This window comes from Ischnura elegans, chromosome 1, assembly GCF_921293095.1.
Source record: "Ischnura elegans chromosome 1, ioIscEleg1.1, whole genome shotgun sequence".
NCBI classification, from domain to species: domain Eukaryota; kingdom Metazoa; phylum Arthropoda; class Insecta; order Odonata; family Coenagrionidae; genus Ischnura; species Ischnura elegans.
The window spans coordinates 156,888,313-156,904,402 of NC_060246.1; the positions used below are offsets into that span (position 1 = coordinate 156,888,313).

The window sequence follows — 16,090 nt, forward strand, 5'->3', positions numbered from 1 at the left end:
GCAATTGCCACTCCACCCTGGGCTCGCTGACCACTGGTGTCGTCAAGTCTAAAAAATTTAAAACCTTTTAAAACGGTCTTGTCTGTCAGCTTAAAATGCGTCTCTTGCAGGCATATGCAGACGGGGTTATAGTCTCTAATTAAAACAACCAGCTCCTCCTTGTGCCTATAAAAACCATTCATATTCCATTGTAGAATAAAATTCATGGTTTAAATTGTTAAAATAAATAAATAAATAGGTTAAAATCTGGAAATGTACGTATGTACACAGTGAGCGGAGGATCAACGTTTTAACCGCTGTTTCCTCTGCTTTATCCTGGCCTGGAACACTTCTGTGTCCGAGACACAGAGGTCTTCTTCCATGGCATCATATTGTGCATCTTTAGAGGATGTGGGTGGGGGTGTTTTATCCCGCTTATTCCCAGCATCCTCAGAAGTAGATTTTGGGTTTTTCTTAGGGGAAACCGCCTTAGAATGACTTTTCCTGTCTGTGACTTTATTAATTTGCTTTTCTGTTTTTTTTTGTTCTCGTATGGGCATCTTCGTGCTCTCAATGCGAAAATCATTATAAGTCTGAGTAGAGATGGTACATGTAGTTTTTTTAGTGGTGGTTGCGACTATTTGCGAATACGATTTTGAAAATGTTGGGGCCATCTGTGACCGGTATTTCATTCGTGCCTCGGAATAGGGGATTCTTTCCAGGGTCTTTATTTCCATTATCCTCCTTTCATCTTTCATGACGGGACAATCTCGGGAGTACGATGGATGCGTGCCCTCGCAGTTGACGCAGAAAGGCTCCGATGAACATTTCTCACCGTCATGCTTGTCCTTGCCACAGCGCGGGCAGGTGTTCTTGCCCTCACATCGCGGTGCGATGTGGCCGAATTTTTGGCATTGAAAGCAACGCATCGGGTTGGGAAAGAAAGGTCTCACAGGTACCGATTCATAGCCTAGGTAGACTTTGCTCGGGATTTTATCCAAACCGAACGTGAGGATTACCGAGGTAGTATTAATCACTTCACCGTTACGCTTTGTTGTAAGTCGTCGACAATCAATGACACCCTGGGAAGCCATCTCCTTCTTAATTTCGTCTGGTTCGACATATAGTAGGTCGTAGTGGCTGATCACACCCCTAGATGTATTTAGAGTACGGTGGATCTCGACATTGATTGGTATATCGTGCAACTTATCTACTTTTAACAATTTTTCGGCTTGTACGTTATTGGCTGTTTCGATTAGTAGGGAACCATCTCTTAGTTTCTTTACTGAGTTTGGCTCTCCTGGAATGATGGCTTGAAGTGCTTTTTTAATGAAGAAGGGAGAAACCTTTTTCAAATTTTCGCCGTCCTTGGAGCATTTCAATGACAGAAACCGTTTTGCTCTTTCGAATAACTGTTCTCCTCCGCCCGTGTCCGGGCGGGATCTCTTTGGTGGAGGAAGAATTTCAGACTCCATACTACGTTATATTTCATCCCCTGGGCTCCCCACCCACCACGGAGCCACACATTCGGGACGCCACACCGAGATTCGGTGTGGTCGCCAGGGCTACCCAAGGGACATAGGAACCTTCGAAAGAGGGTCTCTTTCGGGTTAGAACCTCCAGCGCGGGGGCCCTCCGAACCCACACGCCTTCAGCCGCCCTACGGAGACCCCCATATCTCCAGCACTAACCCGTCCTGGCGTACGCTCGGAAGGAGCCGCCAAGCTCCCCAGCCGCCAGGAGCCGATTGACCGAGCTGGGCTCTTCTCGGCCGCCCGTTTTGCGGGGAATCCAGGGCCGAAGTGGGGTGTTGAACTCCGGCCCATACCGGGTATCCGACGCCCAGCTGGGTGCCGGAGAACTCACCCACCAGGATCCCCTTCTCCCCCACGTACGGGTCTCCACGCACGGCAAACACGTGGGTGATTCTGGACGCCAGATCTTACGGCTACTCAGAACAGCAGAGTCACATGCTGTCTGGACACTATCCGAGCGAGCGACGGGGTTTTTTTACGAGCTTGTCTCCTCGGTGGGCTCGGGTCCGTGGGGGCGCGACTCCCCAAAGGAAGAGATAACTCTCCTCCCCCCGTGCGGGGTCGACCCGTCCGTGTACACGGGAATTAACTCTGGATTGAGGGCTAAGAATTCGTTGAAGAGCTGCTTGAACTCGGTGGCCGAGGTGGAACTCTTGAGACGTCTGTGGAGTTGCGTATCGCATAACGGTCTCGTCTTCTCCCATGGAGGTAGTCTAGAAGTAGTAGCGGGGAATAGTACGGGAACGTTGAACGGACATTCGTCTAAAAAGTTTCTTAGTCGTACGCTTACTGGTATGGTGGCTTTCCGTCGTCGGTTAAATATTTCTAAAAATCGTGGTTTGAAAATGACATAATGCGCTGGGTGATTTCTCGTCGCTAAAATTTTTGCAGCGTAGTTGCACATTAGAAACTTCCGTCGCGTTTCGAGAGGTGGTTCACCAGCTTCAGCACACAAACTCAGGATGGGTGACGTCCTGAAAGCCCCAGTTGCCAAGCGCAGGCCAGCATGGTGTACGGTTGATAGTGGTTTCAGGTAGGAGTCACGTCCAGACGAATAGACTATGGACCCGTAATCTAATCTGGAGCGTACTAGTGCGCGGTACAATAAAATCATTGAGGAGCGATCCGCTCCCCAAGTCGTTCCAGTTAAAAACCGTAAAATATTTAAAATCTTCAGACATCTCTCCCGCAAGTCTTTCGTGTGTTCACGCCAGTTTAGCCGTCGGTCAAATATCATCCCCAAGAAGCGATATGACTCAACGAAAGGGAGTAAAGCATTGCCCAGGCGAAGGTTTGGTGGGAAATGAATCCCACGCATACGGTGGAAATGCAGGCACTTAGTTTTCTCCGCAGAGAATCGAAATCCGTTTCGCTTGGACCACACGTTCAGCCTGTTGAGAGTAATTTGCAACTGCCGTCCTGCTGTTGCAACTCTAGACGAACGGCAAAATATTGCCAAGTCGTCTACAAATAGAGAACCCATCACCGGTTCCTGAATACAGTCGACTACGTCGTCAATAGCAATGGCGAAGAGAGTCACGCTTAAAACTGAGCCCTGGGGTATGCCATTGTCAAGTGAATAAAATTGTGACAGATGCCTTCCTGTTCGTACCTTAAAAACTCGGTCGGTTAAAAAGTTTTGAATAAAAATCGGCAAGTTCCCCCTAAAACCCCACGCATGAAGCCTGTCTAAAATTCTCCTCCGCCAGACTCTGTCATACGCCTTTTCTAGGTCGAGAAAGACTGCTACGACATGCTGTCGAAGGAGGAAGGATTCCTGAATAAAATTTTCTGCACGGACGAGGTGATCTAATGTGGATCGACCTCGGCGGAAGCCACATTGAATGTTTGAGAGAAGCATTTGCTTTTCCAGCCACCACATGAGTCTCCGATTTATCATTCTCTCCACGACTTTACATAGGCAGCTTGTGAGGGAAATGGGTCTGTAATTATTCGGGTCAGCTTTTTCTTTTCCTTGTTTAGGGATAGGTACCACTATTGACTCCCGCCATGACGATGGAAAATCCCTATCAACCCAAAGTTGGTTTAAAGTGAGCAGAACTTCGTCCAATGCCTTTTCCGGAATATTACGTAGGAATGCATTATGTACCTCGTCCAACCCTGGCGAGGTGTTCCTGGTGTCTCCGATGGCGGAGGTGAGTTCCCACAGGGTGAACGGGTCGTTGTACGGAGCATCTGTATCTCCTTCTAAGAAGGAAAGGCGAGAGGCTTCGTGTTGGCGTTTACGGTGGAGAAAGGAGCCGTGGAAGTTATCGTCACTGCTTGTGTTGGCTAGGACCTGCCCAAAACCTTCCGAAATGGCGGGCGCTGTTGTCAATGAATTGCCGTCAATTTTCAAGTAGGACACGTTGTTAGGCTGTCCCGAAGCTAAAATGGATTTGACCTTGCGCCATACCTGCGCAAGTGGCGTTTTATAGTTAACACTTACAATAAATTCCATCCATGAGATCCTTTTAGCCTCTTTCACCACACGACGAGCTTTGGATCGCAGGCGGCGGAAAGAGGCCAAGTTTGTTGCTGTGGGGTATTTATTAAATATTCGAAGAGCCTTCTTACGAATACTGATAGCTCTGGCACATTCATCGGTCCACCATGGTACTCGTGGTCGTTTTGCCTTACCTCGAGATCGCGGTACACTTACATTTGCAGCTTCTATGATGGCCGAAGTTAAGAGCTCGATGACAAGGCGTCATGCGCGTTGAAATCTCCAAGCAATATAAAGGGCTAAGGAAGTTGGCGGGTAAGGTTCTCCAAGTTGCACCTTGTGACCGGCGCACCCTCCGGTAGGTAAACGTTGCATAACGTTATAGTCTCCGGAGCATGGATTGTCACCGCTACTGCTTGAAATGGAGTGGTCAAGTGCAATTGGGAGGTGTAAAGGGTCTCCCGAATAGCAATTGCCACTCCACCATGGGCTCTTTGACCACTGGTGTCGTCGTGTCTAAAAACATTAAAACCCTTTAAATTCCTTTATCTGTAGCTTTAAAATGCGTCTCTTGGAGACAAACACAACTAGGGTTAAAATCACGAATTAAAATAGTAAGCTCCTCCCTGTGTCGGTAAAAGCCATTACAGTTCCACTGTATGATAAAAGCCATTAAAATAGGGAATAAGTTAAATAAATAAACTAAAACTCGATCACTAGGCTAGAGGGAGACTTAACGCTTAAAGCGTCTCTTCTCCTTAGCCTTCGCCCGGTTTATCTCTGACTCCGAGATATCATCTTCATCCATGGATTCTGGTAGGCTATGTATAGCCTTACCAGATGGACCGGGGGACTGGGACTTCCCACGCTTGTTTTGCGTGGTCCCGGTGGTGCCTGAGTTGGCGTTCTTCTTCGAAGAATCCAACACGGCGTCATTTTTCCCTGTCGGAATGTTCTTTGTTACCGGTTTAGTAGCCTTATCCGGTTTGGCTTGGTTGTTGCTGTTGTCCGTTGCTTTGCTCTCTTTCACGTTCTTTTTGTTTCCTTGGCTTACATTGTTTTTATTATTATTAACTGAGGTGTCTACTACTGCAGCGTACGATCTTGAAAAGGTAGGTGCCGTTAACGTTCTGAATTTTTTGCGGGCTTCAAAATAGGGTAACTTCTCCACAGTCTTGATTTCCATGATTTTCTTCTCTTCCATCATTTTTGGACAATCACGGGCGTACACTGGGTGTGTACCCTCGCAATTGACGCAGGATGGATCTGAGGTGCAGGAATCGCCGTCATGTTTATCTTTGCCACAGCGTGGGCAGGTGGCCTTGCCCTGGCATCTTGTAGCAACGTGGCCGAAACGCTGGCATTGGAAGCATCTCATAGGACTTGGGATGAATGGTCGGACTGACACAGATTCGTAGCCCACATATACCTTTTCGGGAAGTGTCGCGTGAGTATGTTAGGATTACGGATGTGCTATTTATCAGCTCGCCGTTCCTTTTAATTTTTAATCGGCGACAGTCTATTACGCCTTGTGGAGCCATCTCCGTCTTAATTTCATCATCGGACACGTAGAGGAGGTCATAGTTGCTGATTACACCCCGGCAAGTGTTAAGGGTGCGGTGCACTTGGACCTTGACAGGGATATTATTAAATTTCTCTAATGCGAGTAATTTTTCACTTTGTGCTTCGTTTGTTGTCTGTATTAGGAGCGTTCCGTCTCTTAATTTTTTGGCGGATTTTAGGTCACCCGTCACTGTTGCTGAAAGGACTCTGCGTATTAAGAAAGGTGACACCTTAGTAAGGGTCTCCCCTTCGTTTACACATTTCATCACAAGAAATCTGCGGCAAGCGGAAGCTATATTTACTCCCCCGTCCGTTTCCGGACGGGATCTTTTGGTTGGAGGAAGATTGATTGTCTCCATGAATGCGTGAAGAAAAATTCATCCCCTGGGCTCCCCACCCACCACGGAGCCACACATTGGGGACGCCACACCGAGATCCGGTGTGGTCGCCAGGGCTACCCAAGGGATATAGGAACTTTCGATAGGGGGTCTCTTTTGGGTTAGAACCTCCAGCGCGGGGGCCCTCCGAACCCACATGCCTTCGGCCGCCCTACGGAGACCCCCATATCTCCAGCACTAACCCGTCCTGGCGTACGCTCGGAAGGAGCCGCCAAGCTCCCCAGCCGCCAGGAGCCGATTGACCGAGCTGGGCTCTTCTCGGCCGCCCGTTTTTCGGGGAATCCAGGGCCGAAGTGGGGTATTGAACTCCGGCCCATACCGGGTTTCCGACGCCCAGCTGGGAGCCGGAGAACTCACCCACCAGGATCCCCTTCTCCCCCTTGTACGGGTCTCCACGCACGGCAAACACGTGGGTGAATCTGGACGCCAGATGTTTCGGCTACTCAGCACAGCAGAGTCACATGCTGTCTGGACGCTATCCTAGCGTACGAAGGGTTTTTTGACGAGGTTGTCTCCCCGGTGGGCTCGGGTCCGTGGGGGCGCGACTCCCCAAAGGAAGAGATCACCCTCTTCCCCCCGTGCGGGGCCGTGGACAGCATTCTAGCCTTGGAAGAGTTTCAGATGAGCATTGCATATTACCCCGATTATAGAGGATTCATGATTCACATTCATTAGCTTCTCAATGTCAATTGAATTGACATTGTTTAAATGGGTTATTATTTGTTACGTGTTAATGTTTATGTTGAGGGAAACTTTTTCAGATCAAATACCTCCATGAGCAGACCACGAATTATTTGTGCCGTGATTTGGGGGATCGATTGTACACAACGAAATTATTGCCATGCTCATAACGGATGAGTTGCCCAGGGGCATATATATGAAGAGGATAGCAATGAAATGCTCTTCAGAGGAGAGCTACCCGCGGGTCATTGCACTTGTCTTTGGTTAGTGATTACTTATTTCTTATAGTATTAGTCCCTTATTTCGTATACTTAATGCATACTTAATCCATACTGGGTGATGGTGTATCTCATGTATTTATTCATTTTTTGTAATTGGGTCTTAAGTGAAAATGAAATCACGCTCTGATCGACCGGTGGACTTGGTGACGGTGAAGTGGAGCATGGGAGAAGGGCTCCGCCAGGCTCCACTGAGGGGGGGAGGGATCTTACATGCTCTAACAGCCGAAGAAAACTGTGATTATGCCTTGTGAATATGAGTTGTGACTATGACTACTGTGTATATATTTTTTACCTAATGGTCGTTAATTAAAAAGTTTAATGGTCGTTAAAAAAAGTTCAACAATGAAGGAGATGCTGATGTAGCAGCTGCGCCTTCCTCTTGAATACTTTGTTGAATGAAGACAGCTGTTACTTTCCTGAAGAGGAGAGCAGTCGCTTCGAAAAATTTTCTATCATGAATTGTCTTTCGCCTAATGTCTCTTGGCCCAGGAATGAATGCAGAATATTGCCAGGCACGAAAACAGGTATGATTTCATTTCATAAATTTCTTCCCTTAAAGTAAGGCAGGGAAAATGCTGAAAATATTTTATTCTGTGAAAACAAACTATATGAGGTTCAAGGGTTGAGTATCTGAACCAAATAGGTTAATTGCATGGACTATTTTAATATTATTTCTTCCAGATACATATGATGAAGCCTGCCAATTTGATAATGCTGCCATCGAAACCAGTGACTCTTGACATCCACAAACCCCATGGTCGTGTCCTCCGGAAAAAGAAACCTAGAAAGCGGGTAAAGGAGCACATTGCAGAGGAAACGTCAGAGTCAGAAATGGGGGAGAGAGCAAATGGGAGAGGTATTTCACCTCCTCCAATATATGGTAAGACATGAGTTTTATGATTAAGTAATTACTTCAATTCAGGGTTTTTCCAAAGTTTTAACATTGACTTCTGGGTCTGAGTATTGAATACGTTAATTTTGTTTATTTGCAGTTAAAATCACTGATTCCCATGAGCCTGCTACGCAGTCTGAATCTCATGACATGCAAGACTCGTATCCAGTCATGATTTTGCCCGGAATTGGCAATGAAAACGATGAAATAGAGGTGGTGATTGACCATAGAGAGGGCTTCACCATGGTGCAGCGACCATCAAGAGATGGAACTTGACGCTGCACAAGCAACCATGGAAATGTGGAAGAGAAATTTAATGCCATTCTCAGTATGAGCAATTAATATGACATTTAACTTGAGAGATTGATATGAATAATGATGAGTAGAGAAACATGTTGTAGTTCTTCAGTTGACTGTATGATTGTATCTTTTTCATGCTAATCAGCACTGCAGTGACACTTCACTGAGTTTACTGGGAAATATTAGGGTTCTGTAATATGCACAACTCCGAAAAATCTACTAAATCTGGAAATTTGTGTAATAGTGCCCTTAATAATCCCTTTAAATAGCTGAAAATATTCCTCAAATTCATCAATAGCCTGTTACCTCTTTTAGACAAACTGGTGAACATGGAGCTGCAGATAGGTGAGCCAGCTAGCTTGCTATCATTGCTGGCTAAGGAGGGTGGTAACTCACTACCTCAGATAAGCCATTCCATCGAGAAGACCTTCCCATAGAAAATAAACTGTGAAGGAGTTCGAAGAACTGGAATGTTACCCGAGAAGTGATCCAGAACTTTTTGAAAAAGTGGTAGGTTTTGCTTTTTTTTATTTTATGCTTGTCGACCTTAAGAGTCAGCTGCTTGAAATACAAAAATTCCCGGTACAAACTTTCAAAGATAAGGGGACAACAGTGTGGAGAAGGCAGTGTTCAATGTATATAAATATTTTTTTAAATATTTTCAAGTGTTCAAAATATAATTTTTAAATTGCTTTTTAAATAATATTCGCCTTTTCCTGTCAAATTTAAAAAAAGAATATGTGCAAAAAATTAAGCCATTTGTACGTATCAATATGCATGTTAACAACAAAATGATATCACTTTAAAAGATAACACCTATTACATAATTTTAAAATCTTGAAAAAGTCACGGATCTAGCCATTTTGATTTTAAATTTGAAATAATATTTAAATCATTTTTCAATATTCTTCTGCTACTCGGGTAGTAGTAATTTTCTTTTGTCCCACTTATTGATCCACTTCTGTTGTGAATCTTTGTTAATGACTTGGCTAATATACATTCATCATTGCATATGTCTAATGTTTGCAGACAATGTAAAAGTATGTAAAAAGTGGGACAACTTGTAAATATTGTGTCCATGTACTATCAGATTTAAGCAGTCTGGTCACTTGTTCACGTGGCATCTCATAATGCATGATAAGAGACTGACGTGCATAATTTCATTTTTGGTCAGCAAGCAAAAAGAGTTATCAATGTGTTTTATATTGTATTAATTTCGATAGGTAGATGTTCTGACAAAAAGCCAGTTAGAGGGACGGTACCACAAGCCTCCTACTTCATTGGATTTCACTGAAATGTGAGTGATCATATTCATCATGTTACAAAATATTGAAGAGTGCTGTTAACATCGAGTATTGCTTCAACATTATATTACTGTTGTACTCTTCTTTCAGCCCTTGTTGCAGCAGCTTTTAACCTTTGGTGCACTTCATTAGTAGAAATCATGTCCTTATTACAAAACTTCCCAGGAAGCAGCCTTCAAGCAGATAAAAACTGTTTCTTCTGCCGAAGCCGTATTATCGGATCCAGCTCCAAAGGCAGGTGATTCGCAGGCCAACCAGCTCGTAAGAAAACCACCTCTGACGGCTGCGTATGTGCGACCGGGGACACGAATTTCAGCACGTAAAAGTGAACCTAGTGTAGGAATTACTTGTATCGACAATCCTACTCCCAATCTTAAACGTGAGTCTGCCGCTGCTATCCCCGCAGACAGGTGTAGTGATACTATCGCAGTTAACCAAGCCACCGAAGAAAATAACTATGGCTTTACTCGTGTGACACACAAACGTTATCGCCGTCCTCCTCCATCTAGGGGTACTTCTAACAAGATCTGCTCTCTCTCGGGCATCCCAAAGCGCTCACACATTCACATTTGGAATCTTCCTCCTGACACAACATGCGCCTCGGTGCTCCAGTACATTAAGGAACAAAAGCAAGAAATAACCGAATCATCTATAGAGATCGAACAGCTAAAAGTCACTCGTGGAGACTGCCTCATTTCGTGTCTCGGTTAGTAGTGAACTCGGTGACCAGCTTCTCAGTGCTGAATTTTGGCACGAAGACGTGTGTTTCGGGAATTATTTTTTCCCAAACCTCGCCAAAAAGCGCCAACGAGATAGAGCAGCATTTAAAGGTACTCCACATTAACATTCAATGTGTACGCAACAAGACCCTTGATCTAGAAGTTTTTGTGAGTGACCATAAACCAGACGTTCTCTGCCTTAACGAACACTGGCTTTCGGCCGACGAAGTGAACACTTTCCATCTGCCCGGCTACGTGTTAGCAGATTTTTTTAGTCGATATATGCTAAAAAATGGTGGCGTCTTAATCCTCGTATCTCGGAATTTAAGATACATCCCTGTGAAAGTCCCCTATGATAGGCTGAACGAAGAACAAGTGTTTGAATCTTGCATGACTAAAATTGAACTTGACAAGAGAGAAATTTATTTAGTGACCGTCTATCGCTCTCCTTCCAGCAGTTTCAATATTTTTCTCGACAAACTATCCGAACTTCTTGAACTAATTCATAATGACGTTGAGAATCCTTTTCTTATCATCACTGGGGACTTCAATTGCAATGTTCTTCAAGATTTTAGAGAAAAATGGGAATTGTTAGATATTCTTTCTTCTTTCAATCTGAATATCACAAATGATGAACCGACAAGAGTTAGTCATACTTCCGCGACCCTCATTGATTACATCTGTACGAATTTTGACCCGATGTCTGTTGAAACTAAAGTTGTTGTGTCTCATATATCAGATCATTTCCCATTACTTTGCAAAATTGAAGTTAGTTCTTCAAAAATGAGTTCAACCTCATATAAGAGACTTCTCTGAAGAAAATATTATCACTTTCTGTGAATTGCTAAATTCTCATGATTGGTCTAGCATTTATCACATGTCCTCTTTTGATGACAGCTTCAATCTTTTTTACTCATCATACCTAGAGTACTTCGACTATTGCTTTCCCATCTTGCCAGTAAAAAGTAGAAGTTATTAAAGGACAAGCAACAAAAAACCTTGGGTCTCGCAAGAAATTCGCAACTTATCGAGGTATATGAAAGACATGGCTCTGTACTTCAATGGTAAAACGGACCCCACTGATAGACGCGAGTATACTGTCTTGAAAAAGAATTATAGGTATATCCTTCAGAATGCCAAGAAGACATACAATAACCAAAGAATTAATAATGCTGCAAATAAAACTAAAGAAATTTGGAAAATTGTTAAAGAATCGAAACATAGCAAGAGTAATAGGTCAGACTTTAAACTCTTGAACTCCCAGGACAATACCATTTTGGATGATAACTTTCAAATGGCCTCTGCCCTCAATGATTTTTTTCTGTCACATCAACTACCCAAATTGAATCAACATACTAAATATTCCCGAACAGTAACACCTTGTAATTCCTTATTTCTTCAGCCTTGTTCTGATTCAGAATTAAGGAATGTTATCCGGAAACTAAGCAATAAGTTTACTGCTGGCCTTGATGAGATTCCAATGGTTGTAATAAAGCGTTCCTTCCATGCAATCATGTCCCCATTATTATTCTTGATCAATGAATCTTTACGGTTAGGCATTTTCCAGGTCCACTCAAAGTAGCAAAGATCATCCCTCTGTACAAAGGTAAGGGCAGTCGACAGAGGATGAATTCATATCGTCCAATCTCTCTACTGAATCAGTTCAGTATGATTTTTGAGGTAGTATTTTATTCACGTCTCATAGCTTATTTGGAATCTCTAAAATTATTATCCACCGCCCAACATGGCTTTAGGAAATCAAGGTCTACTACTACTGCCACTTACCAGGTTGTGAATAAAATATTAGATGATCTGGATAACAGACTAGAATCACTTATTCTCTCCTTTGACTTTTCTAAAGCTTTTGACTGTGTCAATCACGGTCTATTACTGCAAAAACTTGAAATGTTTGGAATTAGAGGTGCAGGCTACAAGTGGATTGAGTCTTACCTGAGTGATAGGCGACAAAGTGTTGTCCTTAGAAGGGATGGAACCAATTTTATGTCCCCTGAGAAAAAAATTGTCATGGGCGTTCCCCAGGGCTCAGTTCTGGGACCAGTTCTGTTCCTTTTATTTATAAATGACCTCCCAGATATGTTTAAATATGTACCAGGTGTACTTCCAGTATTGTACGCTGATGATACCAATGTTTTAGTGTCTGCCACATCAATGGAAAGCCTGACCTTAAAATCTAATGATGCAGCACGTGTCTTACAAGAGTGGTGTAATCAAAATTCTCTCCTCCTCAATGTGGAGAAATCTAATTTAATTTACTTTTGCAACAAGAATAAACAGCAATCACAGATCTCTGTCAAGACTGATGGTAAACCTATTCCACAAAACCTCAGTTCCTCTTTCCTGGGTGTAACTCTTGATAATCAAATATCTTGGGAGGAACATATTCAGAAGCTTCGCAGTAAATTGAGTTCTGTCTGTTACTTGATCCTGTCTATCCGAAAAACTGTAGATATTGATGTACTATTATCAATTTATTATGAATTCTACTCACATGTAATGTTTAGTATACTCTTCTGGGGCCCTAGACCCAATTCCAAAATAATCTTCAAAATTCAAAAGAGGATACTGCGTATTATCGGCAAGGTGCCTGTTTATGCTCCATGTCGCCCTCTTTTTAAGAAATTCAACATTTTACCTCTCCCCTGTGTATATATGTATGCTGTAATTGTCTGTGCAAAAAAGAATCTTTCGAATTATGCAACAAATGGTGATTACCACTGTCATTATACAAGGAGTTCTACAAGCCTCCATCAAACATTTACAAGAACCAAGAACTCAAGTTATGCACCTTGGCACATGGGCCTACTGCTATTTAACAAACTCCCACCAGAAGTGAAGGGAGTCAAAAACATATATATCTTCAAATCAAAGCTTCGTGAGTTTCTTTTGAAAAAGTTATTATTCTGTGGATGATTTTCTTCATCCATAACACCTTGCTTTTTACATGATGTATGGTAATACCTTGTAGTTTTTTGTATCTGTGTATTTTTGTACCATAATTGACGTGTCCTATATTTGTGAGAACAAATCGCCGGACAAATAAATTATTATTATTATTATTACACCTCTGCATGGCCAAATAACCTTGTAACCATCAGTCCCCATCGAGTTCTGAATTGAATACACATCAGAACTCCACTCATTACATAATGCTTAAGTCTATGCAGTGGCCGTAGGAGCCTAATGAATTCAAATATAAAAATCTTTAACCAAATTATGCTACTACCTCTTTGGATGCTTCAAGTAAATCATTTAAAGCCTAGTCATGCACTGCTTGAGTCCCTATGAGGCTAACACGTTCCAATGAGTACTACAATTGGAACATTTGTGAGTACACACCCTTTTAGTCGCCTTTTACGACAAGCAGGGATACTGTGGGAGAATTCTACATCCCCCTACCCACAGGGGAGCAATTGCAAACAGCTGTCCCACAGGAAGTAGTCATTCTCCTCTCCATAACTCATTGGGCTATCCAAGAGCATCTTTAATAAATGAAACCAGGCATTCCTTATTGTTAAGTGTTTCTAATAAAGTGAAGTGATTCTAAGAAAAATGGTTCTCTCATTACAAACTTGCAAAACCAATAAGCATTTGGAGAAAACATAAGCAGTTGGAGAAAACAAACCCATTACAAGTCTACTTCACTAATATTTTTGTGTATTGTTTATTACAAGTAATAATTTACACAATATTTTTTAATGTTTAGGGTAGGAAAGTATGTATGTATTAGAAATTGAGAGGCAACAAAATTGATACAAGAGTTAATTGACTATTATGCCTTTTATTAACCAGTGCCGGAATGGTTTTCCAGCACCATGACACCCTTGTTCACCAAGTTCTCAGAATTGCCCAAGGGAACAAAATAAAAAATTAATATTAACACTTTAAAGAGTAAAGGTGATAAAATAAAGTCATGAAATACAATTATCCTACATACTCCTACAGTAAATACCATTCCAACAAAAACCAGAAGTGAATTATAGTTTCAGTCAATGAAGCTTAACACATTAAGGGAAACACTGTCCAGTGTGTCGAGGAAATAAAAATATACATAGATGGAAAAATTCATAAATGAACGCACATAATATGCAGGTAGTCTTTATTAAAACAAATTTCATTCATATTAGTCCTGAGGAAAGAAAAATTAAGAGGAAAGCCTCGGTACAAGTTCCGCTGTACATAATTTTGTCCTCTACTTGCAATCATGGACCCACAACTTTGTGTAATAGCAAAATTTGTCCGTATCAATTACAAACAGTGTTTTGAAATTCCAAAATTGATAAAAAGTTAATATTAAAGAATCCATGTGCCTCCTGCCTCATTTTTGAGCAAGATGCCAAGAAAAAGTCACGCAATTTTCCATCTGATGGTCACACAACACTCCAGGGGACACTGCATTTTCATTCAAGTTTGACTGACACCCAGTTATTTTTTCATTAAATTTTCATCAATCACAGCTGTATTAAGCTTTCCAGCTGACCAAGTGACAATTTCCAAACCTTCAAATGCAAGCCAGAATGACATATGATGCATAAGATGTGATCTAGTAAGTGAGGCAAATCTAATAAATAATTTGCCATTAAACCTAATGTTCTTCATAAGAATGCCAAACTTAAACATGTAGCATGATTATTCCCCCATTGATATGAGCATTAAAAAAATACCAACAGGATTCAAAGTTGGCAGCAAAGGAAACAAGAAACATTCTTTAAAACTGTCTCAAACATTTAAAAAAAAACAGCAAGTCATAACTTGATGCTTTGATATCTAAAATTTCTAGCATCTCTGCTACGATAAGAAAGAAACAATTCTATCTACTCCAACGATAGTGACATGGATGACAGCCCTTTACCCCTCCATGGCTGTAGGTATGGATTCTGTTGTACCTCACCAAAGTAAGGGTTGGTGGTGATATTTGGTGGAACTATATAACAGGAAACAATCACAGATATGTACACTAACATTGTATGATACACACACTATTTTTTGTTAGCCCCAGGTTTTGACACTGAACGTTATTTGTGTAGTTCCTCACAATTACCTTAGAGATATACATATATGAGGTTAGTGTACCTGTGATTATTTTTTGTTTTATCTCTACAAAAATTTCCAACTCCGAGAAATCCATCATCTATCACTAAAAATGCTCCTATTGAAATACCACCCTTACCTTAAGAGCAGGAATGCTCTCAATCAAAACATTCAATCTGACTAGAAACTATCCCCTGATACTGAAGCACTGCAACTAAGTACTCACACACACAGGTAAACTACATAAGAGGCCTGTGAATTGAACAACTACCAAGATCATACTAAAGATGACTAGGTACCAATTCTACTCCAGTGTGCTATCTAAACCAATGCCCTCTTATATGGCTTGGTATCAATTATGTCAACTTGGCTTACAGTAAACTCTCAATTATGCAAAGCAGGATATTACAAAATTTTTGATAATAAGTAGTGAAATTGTGACCCCAGCGACAAGCCTATGGTAAATACTATTAGGCATTCGGTTATAAAGCACAATTCAAAAATCCTAAATATTTTGAAATCACAAACTTCAGGCTCTGTCCCCTTGAGCAAATGGAATTCGATTATACCAACTACAGGCGGTCCTCGACTTTCGTACACTCGACTTTCGTACAATTCGCACTTTCGTACGCTCAAAATCGACACCTTTTACTTGACTTCCGTATGCTAAATTCAGACTTTCGGACGTTGGTCTGTAATTTTTTTAAATTCCCGCAATGTTTACTGCGCATCCCAACATTCAATTGTTTCAAATGGCAGGATATGAGAATAATACGAATGTATACAATGAAGGGAATTGTTGGTAGCTGACTCTAATCTAGGTGATTTATTTGGGAGAGAGACTGCCCCTGCTATGGGCTCCTCCATCAAGAGAAAAAGAAAGCCTTCATTGGAGACATTTTTCAAAAAAGTTGACTAGACATCAAATAGCTTTCAATAAAAC

At 42.0% G+C, this 16,090-nt stretch overlaps 1 protein-coding gene across 3 annotated transcripts; it reads left to right on the plus strand.

Annotated features, from left to right (window-relative positions):
* The first annotated feature begins 7,262 nt into the window (after window positions 1-7,262).
* Window positions 7,263-12,529, plus strand: LOC124172583. 3 transcript variants are annotated; one of them, XR_006868203.1, is made up of 5 exons: window positions 7,263-7,407; window positions 7,565-7,763; window positions 7,876-8,585; window positions 9,299-9,372; window positions 9,470-12,529. XR_006868203.1 is itself a non-coding variant. In XM_046552030.1 (3 exons), exons 1-3 carry the CDS (start codon window positions 7,357-7,359, stop codon window positions 8,049-8,051), a joined length of 426 nt encoding a protein of 141 aa, XP_046407986.1. In that variant the 5' UTR covers window positions 7,263-7,356; the 3' UTR covers window positions 8,052-8,570. The 3 variants fall into 3 exon arrangements, 1 of the variants encoding a protein (XP_046407986.1); XR_006868199.1 differs by lacking the exons at window positions 9,299-9,372; window positions 9,470-12,529 and having other exon boundaries at window positions 7,876-8,103; window positions 8,221-8,570; XM_046552030.1 differs by lacking the exons at window positions 9,299-9,372; window positions 9,470-12,529 and having other exon boundaries at window positions 7,876-8,570.
* The last annotated feature ends 3,561 nt before the right edge of the window (window positions 12,530-16,090 follow it).